Source organism: Nanorana parkeri, unplaced genomic scaffold (assembly GCF_000935625.1).
Source record: "Nanorana parkeri isolate BGI_ZX_2015 unplaced genomic scaffold, ASM93562v1 scaffold2451, whole genome shotgun sequence".
NCBI classification, from domain to species: domain Eukaryota; kingdom Metazoa; phylum Chordata; class Amphibia; order Anura; family Dicroglossidae; genus Nanorana; species Nanorana parkeri.
This window is the reverse complement of record NW_017308719.1, coordinates 75,196-91,076: the sequence shown is the minus strand read 5'-3', so window position 1 is coordinate 91,076 and position 15,881 is coordinate 75,196. Positions and strand designations below refer to the sequence as shown.

Genomic DNA, 15,881 nt, shown 5'->3' with positions numbered 1-15,881 from the left:
TGGGAAAGAGGGAAAAAATCCAACCCCCCCCCCCCCCATCTTTCCCAGGTGTTTTGTAAAATAAAATCTGTACACTAATCAGAACGGTGTTCACCAATACCCTGATATCTGTTGGTGTAACTAGACTGTTTACACTGGATGTGTTTATGTGCCTTACTGGCCAACCACATAGCCACCATGTCTGCTTTATTGTAAATTCCACACCCACTTCACCCAATGTTGTCTAATTCCCTCCCATACAGCTCTAATTACATGTTCACCATAATTAATTCTCTTTTAAATTGTCTTTTAAATTAGGGAATGCCAGGGCTTCCAGGATCACCAGGTGAACCAGGTTCAGAAGGTTTTGGATTACCAGGACCCAAGGTAATATTTAAATTATGCACAGGAGTAACTTATCATTCTCATTTTCTTATAAGTACATGAAACCAATGAGTCTTACTATTATCCTTAGGGTGATCCAGGTTTCAGAGGTCCTCTTGGTCTACCAGGTCCTCCAGGTGAAGGATTTCCAGGACCAAAGGTAAGTAATCTTTTTAATAAAATTCAAAGTAGAAAAATGTGGCATCACCTAAACAGAATAATAACAGCTATTCTATATTCTATATCCACGAGAATAGAGCCTTCAATATATAATTTGAGTAGAAATGTGTGATATCTTGACACCTGCTACTAATTATTTCGGGTTTCAGTCTTATACTATAAAAAGTATACAGGATACGATATGTCCAGTTTTTTTTCTTCCAGATAGTAAACTATCATAATAGTCTATATGTTTTTGTTTTTTTTAAAAGGGAAATGTAGGAAAATCTGGTCTGCCTGGTCCTCAGGGTCCCCCAGGTGAAGGCATTCAAGGACCAAAGGTAATGTGGAAGTTCCTACTAATTATTTTTTGTTTGTGCATAGTAGGATGTTTTAAGTGACCAACAGTGTATCTGTAGGTATAGCAGAGGTAGCAGCAGCTACTGAGCCATCAATCTGACCCTGAGTCAAGACAAGAGTGCTTCTTTCCGTATTATTATTGCACTTAACACTAACAGAAGCATTCTTTTTTTTTTGTGCATCTTTAAGTGTTCATCAACTAAATGTCACTAAGCAGATTTTTTTTATGTTAAATGCATGTATACGAAGTAATGTGCAGGTGTAAAACTTGCAGACATTTAAATGCACTCCCCATAAAACAATGTGTTCAGCTTTGTTTCTCCCCAGCAGACCAGCACCAGTGTAATTCAGGCATAATTCAGAGTCAACATCTACTTCCTTTACTAAGATGATTAACCAAAAGATGACACAGTCATGTAAATACTGATACCTGTGCAAAAGCCTTTATTTTCTTGACTGTGTCTACTTTACGGTACATATGTCTTATACAGATCAGCCTTGTGCTTCTGTCTCTCAGTATGTGATCGGCCAATGTAAAAATATGCCATATTTAGATAGCTTGGTTCTCAGGAAGTGTCCTACCCTGTGACCTGCCTGTGTACAAGTCCAGCATGGTCTCGCACAGAGTAGCCTCTCCTTCTCTTCTGCTTCTGCCTGTGAGCATGCAAATCACTTGACAAGGGTGGTCAAGGGGTAAGGGTAGACAGGAAATAAACCATTTTACCTACAGGAGGGAAGACTTGGGACATGCTTCCTCCTGCCTACAACAAGCTCAAATGATATAAGTCTCCTAGCATGTTCCTTTCAGGTATGCCTTGAAAACTATGCTGAGGTACAGTCACTTGGCTGGCCCTCAAGGACTACTTTCTAATGATAAAGGTATAGTTTCAAAAGGGAAATATCAATGGTTTTAAATTGATGTTTTATATCTTTTTTATATATTTCTTTGTTATGTCATATATGACAAATGATACCTAAAGCCCTGTGAGGAAAGAGCACAAAAAAATGTTGCCTGCTTTGAGGCTTGATATTTCTTATTGAAAACTCAGTTGCACCTCTCCAGTAAGGGATAAGTCCTCCCTCTGTGTCAGGGATCACTGTGTCTAAGTTTTTGCTCGGGTTATTTGAGTTTTTTTCAATAGAGGGGAAAAGAGATTGAGAAAAATCTGTAAAAAGGAACCTAAAGTTCCTCCAGCTAACTTATAAGGAGAATATAAAATATTTTTGTGCAATAATTTTTATATTTGCCCAACTAAAAAGAATATTATGAAGTTCAATAGTTTCAAATTTAAGTCCTGAATAAATAAAGAAAATGTGTACACAGCACTTTAAATTCCCTTAAAAAATACATTATGCAAACTTGTAAAGTTACTTGTAGGTTCTGCTCTAATACTCAGATCATTGATATCCTCTGTGCTAGAGATCTGTGTGACTATTAAGGATAATGAATGCTGAGGAATGCACAGGGTTCATAGAGGTGTAGTTACTCCCATGACTTTATGCAAAAATAAAATAATATATAATATTGTTAAGGCTGACCTTTACCCCCTAAAAATCACTCACTGCATGCCGATTTAAAATCATCTTACATTCATTAGTTAAACAAACTTTTTTTTCATTTACTTACAAATAGAGTTCATCTACTTCCTGGTCCAGTTCTGGCACACTTGATGTATGTGCCAAAGTGTTGCATCTTGGGAGGGTTAAATCAGCAGAGCATTGCTTGGAAATCAGATCTCTAATCTCATGAGATCTCAGGGAAAGGCATTTTCCTCCGCTGAGATGATGTATATGGTCACATGTTCTAGTCACATGTGCCAGAGTTCCAGGAAGTAAATGGAGAGCTAGTAATCTGCCCTTAGTAAACATGGCCACTGTCAGAAGACTGGGAAAGAAAAATAAGGTATGCAATGAATACAAAGCCGGCAATTATTTATAAGTATGTGTTTGTAGATTGTCATTACTAAACATTTCTAAAGATGTGTTTGTTGTTATTTTAAAGATCTGGGTGAAGTTCCTCTTTAATAACTGCATTATATTTTGTAGGGAGAACAAGGATTTCAAGGTATGCCAGGACCTCGTGGACCCCCAGGAGAAGGACTTCTAGGACCTAAGGTCAGGACATATTTCTATACATTAATTAGTTCTAATTGTAAATGTTTTCCTAAATATAAGCTTACCATGAAAAATACACATGATATTTTTCAGGGTGACCGTGGTTCTGCTGGTGAAAGAGGAAGAAAAGGAGATAAAGGTGACACTGGAGACCCTGGAACCCCAGGCGACACTGTAAGATATATTTTGTCTCCTAGACCATAGAAGAAGCATGTAACAGTGTGAAACTGTGATGTGTGCTAGACCAAATGAACATGTATTATGCTTGAGAAGTGGTAAAATGAAGCAGTATCATACTTCATACTTGCCTGGCACAGATCGTAGAAAGATACTTATTTGGACAACCCCTATCCCTCTTTCTTTAATTTATATATGAACATCTTGTAGTGAGCAATCAGGAAATATAAAGCTGAAGTCTAGCCTTAGTTTCAGTCTTGCACAGTAGGACAGGTTCCTCTCCTTCTCTCCTCCCTGTGATTTACCTGCATACTGTAAGCTTTTTACAATGTGCATTAGAAGCTACAGCAAGTGAGAAAGAGCCCATCGTATTTCCTGGCTGGAGGACAGCAAGATTCATCGGAATATTTAATCCCCAGCCTTACTGTCCCTTGCCCATCCCTTTCATTCACTGGATTTCAGTTATTTCAATTGTGGAGGTTCATCATCATCATTAGTTGATATGTTGTACTTTGGAACCATCAATAAACACAGATTATGGCTTTTCATTCCTGAGTATAGCTACTTTATTATTTGACTGTGATATATTGTGGAGTGGAGGACCAACCACATGGGAACCAGCACCAGGGATAGGTCTGTATGTGAGCATGTGTGCCTGCAGTGGAGCACTGGAATTCTAAAATTAGGGAGGAATGAATCAAAAGGCAAAATAAAAGTAGAATACACTTCAGCATTAAACTATACTCCATCGGCCTAACCACACCTCCAAATTTGACCTCTACCATTCCCATTTACTAAGGATCTTTCTTTTTGGCTGTTTAAACTTTGGGACTGTCCCATTAAGACAAGCTTTTTTGAAATCTATATGTTTATATTATATTTAAGAAATAATTACTACTTATGTACAAATGCTTAAAATTATCATGAAATCCTATAGTTACACATTCAGGTTGAAAAAAAAGACATGCACACTGAGACATGTTTATTACTCTGTGATTTTAATACTTGTTTTCAATAAGATATCAATGAGCGAGGTGGGGCAAGAGGGGCAAGCAACCCTTTAGACAAGCCAGTTTCTCAAAACTAACCTCTAAGAAACATGACGCCAAAACAGATGTAGATTGCACATACTGTAGATGATCTGGGTTCACAACGTAGTCAGCTTGATGCATATCAACAATGGCTTAATCATAAGACTTATTATTACGCCATTCTGCTGAAGCATTTCAAGGCAACTATATTGTGCCATTTCTGATATTATAACATTTTGAACAATAAAATAATCTTTGTACCCAAATAATTTGTGTGCAATCTACATCTTATATGGAATTGTATGTACCGGGGAGGCAAGTCTGTAGATCAACACCAGAGCCAGGATGGAGGTGGGTCGGTCTAGATACAGGCAGCAGATTGCTTTCTATGTGTATCTAAGAAATATGACCTTATCAGTGAACTTTAAAATTGCTCTATACTCACAACAGCAACTTAAATCAACAACCAAGACTTCTCTAAAGTCTCTCCCATCCTCTGGAACTCTTTACTCCAACCTGTCCGTCTATATCCCACTCTGCCTTTAGGCGATCCCTTTAAACTCATCTCTTCAGGGAAGCCTATTCCACCTCAAACTAACCACTCAACCATCACGTTCTGAAACAATTCATCCCTGCGCAGCTACCTCCTTATATATCACTTGCCCCTCCCTTTTAGATTGTAAGTCCTCGCAGTCACGGCCCTCCTTACCATCTTGTCTTGAATTGTATTGTGATCGTAATGTCTTCCCTATATTGTAAAAGCACTCCGCAAACTGTTGGCGCTATATAAATCCTGTATAATAATAATAATAGTAACCATCTAATATGTTTTCGCAGGGCAAAACAGGCTCTAAAGGAGAAGCTGGATTAACAGTAAGTATAGCTGATAGTATATATGACAGACCGAGCTGATAAAAGGGCAAGAAGTGGAAGGTACAATGCTAAAATAAAAAGTGCACTAATCTAAAGCAACCAATAACAGTTATCCCTTGACTGGCCTACAGTAAAATGCAATTTGATTGGCTTCTATGCTCCTTGTAAACATTCATTACACTTTGTACTGGTTAATAAATAAGCCCAAAAGAGCTGATGTCAGCTAGTATTGGAATGCACTTAGATATGTTGCATGTGGTCATATAAGTATAATATGTTAAAGAGCTTGTTTTCTATTACACAGAGAGAAGATATAATTAAGATGATAAAGGAAATTTGCGGTAAGTTAAAATGTTTCTCAAATGTACAACATATGTTATACCACAAGAAAACAGGCATTAGTAACATCATCAGTACATATTTACAGGAGGTGCTCTGCTTTCTTTTATTCTACAGTGGACAGCATTGTTATTCCTATTATAGAGACCAAATGCCTATTTTTTACCTCTGCATTATTCTTCTATTTTAACCTCGACTTTCCTTTCACTTGGGTAACCTCACACCTTGCCTCCTAGCATATTCTTGGCTGTCTGTCTTTGGTTATCCTATTTACTGTATTTGTCCGAACTAGCTGAGCTGCTCCATCTCCCTATTTTCTTGCCATACAAAGTGCAATATTACTAAGATATTATTGGTATTCATCAGGTCAGGTATTTTTTAGAAGTAGCGGTGCAGCGTTTGTGTTGTATTGTATCAAAAAGTTGGCAAGAGCACTTTGTTTTTTTGGGTGCATATTAATTAGATTGAATTAAGTTTACTAAGTTTTAGGAATGCAGGAAAATGATAGAAAATTTGTTTTTAAAAAAACTGTTTATTGGACTTAAACAGTTGTACACAAGTTTAAAAGTATATACATGTTCACAATTACAATGAGTATGCAGAAACATCTGGATGTAAATATGCAAAATAAAATAAAGAAATAGAGACAGTGACAGTCTGTTGTGTGCCTTTGTCACATACACGTATTATATAACACAATACAGAGAGACAGATATATATGGATTATAGTAGTTGTGACTGTGAGACTGAGGAGGTCATCCCTAACATAGAGTGAGAATATAGGTACACCATAGGTCCCAAAGTTTATGTAATTTTAGAGGACAGTTACATAGTTACATAGTTACATAGTATTTGAGGTTGAATAAAGACATTAGTCCATCAAGTCCAACCTATTAGGATCTCATTCTAGGAGTACCTGTACCCCTGTATATTACGGTCCCTTAAGAAATCGTCCAAAAGTTTCTTGAACAATTCCACATTCTTTGCTGAAATCACTGTCTGTGGCAGTGAGTTCCAGACTCTAACTGATCTTACTGTGAAGAACCCCCTTCGCCCCTTGTGCTGGAATTTTTTTTCCACCAATTTTAGGTGGTGGCCTCTAGTTTTTGTAATGGAGTTAATTTTAAACAGTTTATCGCTAATGTTGCTGCCACCATTGAACATTGTTCAATGGTGGCAGCAGTTCCTATTCCCATTGATAACGTTTTCATAAGGTATATTGATACTTTATTTCCATTGAGATACGGTAGGGGAGAATAGAGTAATTTATTTAATAGCTAGGGCTTTGCAGGCCATAGTAGGGAGAGTTTGCTGTTTGGAGATCAGTGTCCCTGGTTAGCAGGTAACCAGGGATGCTGATCTCTCTGTAAGTGGCCAGAGCCAGCCGTAAGATCACGGTTGGCTCCGCCCAGCTGTCAGATGCAGGCTGTCGCCGTCCAATGGCCGGCCGCTCGGCCAGCTTTGGCTTTCAGCGCTGCTCAGCCGAGCCGATGCATATGCGTTCGGCTCGACTGAGGGCCGAAGCTAGCCGAAGGATCGGCCGAAGCTACGGCTAGATCCTTCGGCAGCTTCGTAATTAGACCCCAATGTTTCTCTTAGAAATGTTCTAGAATAGTGTGGCCAATATTCTTTGTCTAATATGCCAAACAAACAAACAAACAAAAACGTTAGGTGTACAAAATGGTGCAAGGCTTTACTATGGACCATTAGTGTAGTAGCAGAGGTGGCATGTGCTTCTAGGCCACTAGAAAACAGCTTCACTTATATAACGAGGCGTGTCTCTTTCTCTATCGAAACACTAGTGGAAGTTTAATCCCAAGCTGAACCTAAAGCTCATGTTATTTTAAGGAGCGAGAACCTGTGCAGTAATATTTAGGAATTGCCTCTACATTGACAGCCATTAATATGCAGTAGTAACACACTGCTACCTTCAAAGAGCCTGTTAAACCCCTTTGTGAATTGATCCTTTAGCAATATGAGTTATATAATGGGCATTAGCAAGTGAATAGCAGTTGAGCAAAAGAAAAACAGCTTTATGAATTAACCTTATCACATGTAAATTTCTTAGTAAATGTTCTTGTCCTTTTTTTTCATAGGTTGTGGTGTTAAATGTAAGGAAATACCTATGGAGCTTGTATTTGTGATAGACAGCTCTGAGAGTGTCGGGCCAGAAAACTTTGAAATCATCAAAGACTTTGTGACTGCTCTTGTGGATAGAGTGACTGTAAGCCGAAATGCCACCCGCATAGGACTTGTAATCTACAGTTTAGAAGTGCGACTAGAGTTTGGCCTGAATAGATTCATCACCCAGCAAGACGTGAAGCAAGCAATTAGAAAGATGATGTATATGGGAGAGGGCACCTATACCGGTACTGCCATTCGCAAGGCCACCCAGGAAGGATTTTTCGGTGCAAGGTCAGGAGTCAGGAAAGTAGCTATCGTTCTCACAGATGGTCAGACGGACAAGAGAGAAGCTGTGAAGCTAGACATAGCTGTACGAGAAGCTCAGGCTGCCAATATCGAAATGTATGCCATTGGCATTGTAAATGCTACGGATCCAACTCAACAAGAATTCATAAGGGAACTAAATCTTATAGCTTCTGACCCAGATGCTGAGCACATGTATCTCATTGATGACTTCAACACTCTTTCAGGTAAAAAGAATGATATATGTCCTTGTTGTTAAAGCACTTGTGTGTCTATATGTATCTTTTCACAATTGTACCAATAAGGAACATGCTGATAAGAAGAGAGCAGAACTGGATGGAGAGAAGTATAAATCTTTTGGCAGGTAAAAATGTGTTACAAATCTGTGTATTTAGCTGTTTGCTTGGAGTTCAACTTCATAACAAATAAGATTTAAACCTGCCATGTAAGAATGAGAACAGTGTAGATCCCAGCGAGGGAGCCACTTAAACCATTTTCTAATTAACACCTTTTTATTAAAAATGGAAAACTATTTGATGGCTATGGTCTATTTTTTTGTTTTAGGACTTGTTGTGCAGCGATAAACAGACTTGTTCTGAACTAAATTGCTACCTGGCAGCATTAGGAGTAATTTCTTTTTATGTCTTTTTATTTGGATTATCGCTAAACAGCTTTGGAGTCTAAACTGGTGAACCAGTTCTGCGAAGACGAAAATGGTGCTCTCATCTACAATCGAGTTGGAAGCAAAATCAACCCAATGCCCAAGGTGACGGGTTCATCCACATCTATCTACAATGGAGCTGAAGTCAACAGATTCAACACAGAAGAGACTTTTAGATTAGAAGAAAAGCATAAACTAGAAGAAAGAATAAGATTAGAAGAAGACAGAATTCGACAGCAACAAGAACGAATTCGAAAAGAAGAAGAGCGAATTCGACAAGAAGAAGAAAGGCGAAAGGCGGCTGAAGAAAGACTCAGACAGACACAAGTCCCGGTACGGCAAATGTAAAATATTGACTGTGAACAGTGACAGATATTTTAAAAACTGTGTGTGTGAATATGTATTGTAGAGGCTGGGTGCCTTTATGTTTAGGCACAGTGGACACAAGTCAAGGCTATTGTGTTCTGCGTTCTTCAACAATATTCAAAATAAGCTTGAAAAACCTTTAGCCAAATGGCAAGTAAAGTTCATACAGGATATGTGATATGTGTAGCCATCTCTCAGGACCAGTGATCTCCAACCAGTGGCTTAAAACTGAGCTCCAGGCAGATGTAATCTGATGTATTAAAATACAAGAAGTTTAAGGACCTGAATTTGACTTGGTAATAGCCTCTTCCATGCCCCTGTAGAGCAGCATACAGACTTGGAAAGGGAAGAGCAGAACTGGGAGCCAATCAGGTGTGCTCATGCATGTGAGCTAACAACAAACAAGCTGATAGGAGGAGGGAGTAGAGTGAGCATAGGGATGATATTTCACTGTCCAGTCAGCAGGCAGTGGGTGGGGAGGTGACACCACAGCATTTCTAACTAAATCAAAGAGAATATGTAAAGGAACTGTGCAAATCTCAAGACTGCATAGACAATAGCAGAAATCATTTGCCACGTAAAACAGCTCTGATAGATGTATTTGATATGTGTGTTTAGATGTTTTCCTGGAGTTCAGCTCCAAGTCACATCACTTCACATTACATTTATATTTTGCATGTTGCACAAATGTATTTGGGAGGTATGTTTTTGTTATGTAGGCCTAGGTGGTGAGCAGGACATTCTATGCAAAAAAAAAAACATCACCAAAGAGTAGTGGATTGTGCTGTTACATTAAAGTAGTATTGAACTCTCAAACTTTTTCAAAAATGAATTCAGATCAAACAAATATTCATTACCAATCTTTCTGGAGTTCTTCATTAAAAAGGGCCAAAAAGAGGTGAAACACTACAAAATATACATCTTCCAGCAAAGTATTTATTTTGCCCAAGCACTTACAATGATCATGTCTCCAAACAACTCCAAATCTCTCACCTCTGCTTCCCTGAACTTCCTGTCCATGACAAGGGACAGAGCAGTCTCCACCAGTTGTCCATCTACTAGCTTGCGGGAGGAATGAGAAGCAGGGAGCAGGAAAGTGTCTTGCCTTACTGTGTCTGTTTGTTTGTGGAGACACACACAGCTTACTAGAACACACAAGGGTGGCTCCATAGGACCCTGCAAGGAAAATGAGCCACCCTAAAACATGATATCGGGGCCAGTGTTTAGGATTCCAGCTGATTTTGTAGGAAGCCAACATTTTTAAACATCAAGGAGCAGCATCCACTGTAAGTGATTTTAAGCAGGATTTGTGGCTAGTCCACACTGCAAAGGTCAACTGCTCGTTTTGTCTAGGGAACGAAAATAACAAAGATTATGTATAATTATGTATAATCACCCGATCAGACCGATCCCTGCGGAGGGAGAGAGAGGCTCTCTCTCTCCCTCCGCACCAGATGTCTAATACAGTGTATTAGACATGAAGATGCCAAGGGACATACCACCAGAGTGGAGAGATGCTGCAGGGACTGGATTTTCGCTCCCTAGAACAAAATAAGCGGTGCGGGGATAGCACCACTGCAAAGGTTAACTTCTCAAATTCTCGGAGATCTGCTTTAAAATCACTTTAATATAGAAATTAATTCATATATGAAGTTATTTTAAACTTTTTATTCAACCATTAACTGTAATCTTGCAGTGTACAATACTGGATAATGAATTACTTTTGCATGTTCACCACTAATATTTGCTGGAGGAAGATCTCACTTAATTTGTTTATTATTTCCACTACTATTGAATCGTTGATCACATACACTATATTGCCAAAAGTATTGGGGCACCTACCTTTACACACACATGAACTTTAATGACATCCCAGTCTTAATCCGTAGGGCTCAATATTGAGTTGGCCCACCCTTTGCAGCTATAACAGCTTCAATTCTTCTGTGAAGGCGTCCACAAGGTTTAGGAGTGTGTCTATGGGAATGTTTGACCATTCTTCCAGAAGCACATTTGTGAGGTCAGGTACTGATGTTGGAGGAGAAGGCCTGGCTCGCAGTCTCCGCGCTACTTCATCCCAGAGGTGTTCTACTGGGTTGAGGTCAGGACTTTGTGCAGACCAGTAAAGTTCCTCCACCCCAAATTCGCTCATCCATGTCTTTATGGACCTTGCTTTGTGCACTGGTGCACAGTCATGTTGGAACAGGAAGGGACCATCCCCAAACTGTTCCCACAAAGTTGGGAGCATGAAATTATCCAAAATGACTTGGTATGCTGATGCCTTAAGAGTTCCCTTCACTGGAACTAAGGGGCCAAGCCCAACCCCTGAAGAACAACCCCACACCATAATCCCCCCTCCACCAAACTTTACACTTGGCACAATGCAGTCAGGCAAGTACCGTTCTCCTGGCAACCGCCAAACGCAGACACGTCCATCAGATTGCCAGACAGGGAAGCGTGTTTCGTCACTCCAGAGAACACGTCTCTACTTCTCTAGAGTCCAGTGGCGGTGTTCTTTACACCACTGCATCCCTTGCTTTGCATTGCACTTGGTGATGTAAGGCTTGGATGCAGCTCCTCAGACATGGAAACCCATTCCATGAAGCTATGTTGTTGTGCCAATCTGAAGGCCACACAAAGTTTGGAGGTCTGTAGCTATTGACTTTGCAGACAGTTGGCGACTTCTGCGCACTGTGTGCTTCAGCATGCGCTGACCAAGCTCTGTAATTTTACGTGGCCTACCACTTCGTGGCTGAGTTGCTGTTGTTCCCAGTTGCTTCCACTTTGTTATAATACCACTAACAGTGGACCGTAGAATATTTAGTAGCAAGCAAATTTCATGGAACACCTGAATCCAATGATTTGGAGAGGTGTCCCAATACTTTTGGCAATACAGTGTATGTTTGGTGACCTTTAGATTTAGATACATACATTGGTATGAGCAGAAAATACAGGGGACAAAGGTTTATAATATTATTCTTGCTCTGAGATATGCCTAGGAAATACATGACAGCTAGCACAGACTGGGATCTCTTTGGGGAATTCCAGCCCTGTGCTCACAAGTGAGTCTAAATACAGGATTTCATTGTTTGTTATTCAACCATCTATTGATGTTACAGAAAAAAGAAGTAGTTACTATACCAAGTGTGGATGCGGGAGAAGAAGACGACTATGATGATGAAGATGAAGAGATAGAGCCTCTTCCATCTAAAACTAGAGGTAAATAATGTGCTCAATATTAGGATTTCTTTAATGAGGACCTTGCACTTCAAGCATTATTGTGGGCCCACTTGCTAAAATGCTGCCTTAAAGTGTATTTTCACTTTTGCTGTCAAATTTGAGAAAGCCCCTTTATATATTTTTTAAATATGACCCTTTAGATGTTTTGTTTCTGCAGGCAAGATGGCTGATTCTGAGTTTTCTGTACACCTTCACATTGATCTGTCCTTATTAGGGTTGCCACCTGTCCCCGATTCACCTGGACAGTCTGGGTTTTGAGTCCTGTATGTGCTGTTTCCGGGTTTCAGGCCAGCTGAAACACAAACACAGCACATACATGACTCAAAACTCGGACTGTCCAGATGAATCCGGGAAAGGTGGCAAACCCTAGTCTTTATAGAAAGACTTCGGACTGTTGATTGTATTTCTCTCAATAACTTCATTTGCATACAATGCAGAAGCCAGAGTTGTAATCCTTTGATCTCTCACAGCCCCTCCTAGCATTACAAAGAAGGAGAAGTCAAGTAGAAATTGTAATCTTTAAGGAGCCAAGAAACCCTAACCCAAGTAAAAGCCATTTAAACTGCCAGAAGCATTTTTGACATTTTTTGAACTTATGCTATGTGAATGGGAACATGTAACAATTATAAAATAGGTGTTATCCCAATGCATCAAATTCTTCCATGATTGGACAGAGCAGAAAAGGATTAGAAGCTCTGGCAGGTTTTTATTGCTGTCTGTGTTCCCACTGGGTAGATTTACCCCCTTTATATGTCCTGGTGACCAGTGTTCACCTAGACATAATATGCTGGGACATCCAAAGTGTTACTGTTTTACCAGAACAAGAGGAGAGGGTAAACCTTCTAAAGGGAACAACTGTTTAAAAGGGGATTTCCCTTGCTTCCTGTTGTGAGAAGAGAAAAAACGTAAAAATAAATCTCTTCATAGGGACACAGAAAGAAAAAATATAAACTGAAAGGGGTTTTGACCTTTCCCAACCCTAGCACCCTTCCCAAAATGAAAAACCTTTGGCTATACATACACTTTAAAAAACAGTACAGGGAAATATAAGTGCACCACGTCAATTAATTTACTTTACTAAATACATATTTTATTTTTGTTTGTTCTGTCCTATAGTGGTTTTGTCACCAGGTGGTTCAGCTGCTTCTTCTAAAGAGCAAACATCATCTTCATCGACAAGGACGTCATCTACCACCGTAATATTATCTCCATCAAGTTCAGCTGAGAGAAATGTGCCAATAGAACCACAAATAGGTGAATATGGGCCCCAGCATTTCTGTGTGTTAAAACCTGGGCAGTTTAAAAAAAAAAATGGACCCCTGGGCAGGGTAAAAAAATATAAATGCAGTTCAGGGTGAAAAATCCCCCGGTAATCCAGAGTTGTCCACCACAATACATTTATTTTACCATAAGATGTCTCCATCTTCGGGGTCTTCCTGAAAGACTGAAGGCATACTATGAATGAATGGACTTTGTGGCCCCTGAGGGGGCATCACCATGGTACCCTTCATTTATAGGTTATTAATGTAGAGAACAGGGATGACATTATGATGTCTCTACACCTCTGAGGACAGCCAACCGTTGGAGAAGACTGGGAGAAGAGGCGGTGCCTGCATGTCACGTGATCATCTAAGGTAAGTACATTCATAAAAATCATATCATATAGCATAGGGGTGCCACTAGGGGGCAGGGGGGTCACCCATGGTGTGGAGCTCAGAGCCCTGAGTTATTATTATATACAGGATTTATGTAGCACCAACAGTTTGCTCAGCGCTTTACATAATGGAGAGAGACAATGCAGTTAACAATACAATTTCAATACAGGAGGGCCCTGCTCATGAGAGCTTACAATCTAGTAGGAAGAACAAGTGATACAAAAGGTAATAATTGTGTGGGATGATTTAATGGAAGAGGTAAAAGGACGGTTATGTTGAGGTAGAATAGGCTTCCCTGAAGGATCGCCTAAAGTTGGACAGAGTAAGAGATAAGTGGACAGATTGGGGTAGGGAGTTCCAGAATGTGGGACACACTCTGGAGAAATCCTGCAGGCGAGCATGGGAGGAGGTGGCAAGAGAGCAGGAGAGCAGGAGGTCTTGGGAGGAGTGTAGTGGGCAGTTTGGGTGACATTTTGAGATGAGGTTAGTGATGTAGTTTGGGGCAGAGTTGTAGAAGGCTTTGTATGTTATTGTTAGTATTTTTTATTTTGTTAGTTAGGCAAGTGGGAGCCAGTGGAGGGATTCGGGATTGGCAGACGCTGATCAGTTGGTAAGGTAGATAAGTCTGGCAGCAGCATTCATGATAGACTGTAGGGGTTATAGCCTGTTTAGTGGTAGGCCAGCAAGGAGGGAGTTACAGTAGTCGAGGTGAGAGATTACAAGGGAGTGAATTAGAAGCTTGGCGGTGTCATTTGTTAATAAAGAGACAAAAGTTGGGCTTTAACCAATGCAATGATATGTCTTCTTACCAAAACACCCAGCTCCCCCCAAAACTTATGTTGTACAGCCTTAAGCTGACATAATCTCACCACACTACCGTAGAGTGGGAAAGAATGTTTATAAGAAAGGTTCGTAGCTGGGGGTATTGAAAAACCTTAGCGGTATGGGAACCAAATGATGGCGGCATGGGACTCTGGTATTTCTGAATCATTTAAAACAGGATTCTCTACATTGTTGAACCTGCAATCATAGTGGTGAAATCAACTTGATGTGTCACAGGACATGCGAGTAACATTGTCATTAAATGAACTTCAGATCCATGTTTTCATTAAACAAAAACGACAGTAAAACTCTCACTGGTTGTAGCTAGCTTCTGTATTTTGATTAGCTGTTTTTTGGGCACTATAGTCCAAAGTGCCTTATTTCCATAGGTTTTATTGCAGCACTAACTAGATAAGTACGTTATTGCTCACGCCCTCACCTTTCTCTTATTTCAGAGTATATCCAGGATGCACGTTGCAAGCTGCCATTAGATCAGGGTCCCTGCAGGACATACATAATAAAATGGTATTATGACAAACAAGCTAATTCCTGTGCCCAGTTCTGGTATGGAGGCTGCAGTGGTAATGGTAACCGCTTTGATACAGAAGAAGAATGTAAAAAGACCTGTGTTCTCTCCCTAGATGGAGGTAAGTGATCCTGTTTCCATACAATATATATGACTTCCTGTCATTACATTGTTTTAGCGTATTCGTTCATATTATAAGTTAAAGCTGAACTCTGGCCTTACCTCCAGTCTTGCACAATTGTACAGGCTCTTCTCCTGTGCTGAAAATGCTTACTCATCAACAGCTACATGAGTTTTGGATGAACTTACTTTTAACAGCTCGTTTTATCTTATATTAAATTGTATTTGTATGTAATACATTTTTCACATTTCTTTATTCTACAGAGAAATAATGTGGCGCCTATAGTCCTTCTAGAAATGGTGCTGCTCATGAAACTGAAGGATTTGTTTGCATGGACACAGCTTAAAAACATTCCCTGAAATGTGCACTTTCCTCAATTCCATTGACTCTGATGTTCGCAAAATGTGATTTCTGGAATGGAAAGCTTCAGAGAACAATCGCCTTCATTTTAAGATTATGGATTCATATCTCTAGAACATAAGTGGTTTGTGTTTACCAGGAGGATGTGTACCATACTGCATGCTTCACCAGCCTAGGGATTATTTGGGCCATGTCCACAAACAACTGGAGAATCTTTGGTCACTTTTCTCTGATACCTACAGAAATGGACTGTTTTCTCTATTAAAGGTTTAGAAAATGGACAATTACA

The 15,881-nt window shown here is 39.8% G+C and overlaps 1 protein-coding gene across 1 annotated transcript in view; it reads left to right on the top strand.

Annotated features, from left to right (window-relative positions):
* COL28A1 (collagen type XXVIII alpha 1 chain) overlaps window positions 1-15,503 on the top strand; it is a 55,569-nt gene extending 40,066 nt beyond the window's left edge. Inside the window, exons 25-37 of the mRNA XM_018573605.1 lie at window positions 298-366; window positions 455-523; window positions 795-863; window positions 2,929-2,997; window positions 3,091-3,171; window positions 5,043-5,078; window positions 5,383-5,419; window positions 7,514-8,071; window positions 8,516-8,838; window positions 11,988-12,087; window positions 13,225-13,362; window positions 15,041-15,232; window positions 15,496-15,503. Coding sequence (XP_018429107.1) covers window positions 298-366; window positions 455-523; window positions 795-863; window positions 2,929-2,997; window positions 3,091-3,171; window positions 5,043-5,078; window positions 5,383-5,419; window positions 7,514-8,071; window positions 8,516-8,838; window positions 11,988-12,087; window positions 13,225-13,362; window positions 15,041-15,232; window positions 15,496-15,503 — 1,749 coding nt within the window. The remainder of the gene's footprint in view (window positions 1-297; window positions 367-454; window positions 524-794; window positions 864-2,928; window positions 2,998-3,090; window positions 3,172-5,042; window positions 5,079-5,382; window positions 5,420-7,513; window positions 8,072-8,515; window positions 8,839-11,987; window positions 12,088-13,224; window positions 13,363-15,040; window positions 15,233-15,495) is intronic.
* The last annotated feature ends 378 nt before the right edge of the window (window positions 15,504-15,881 follow it).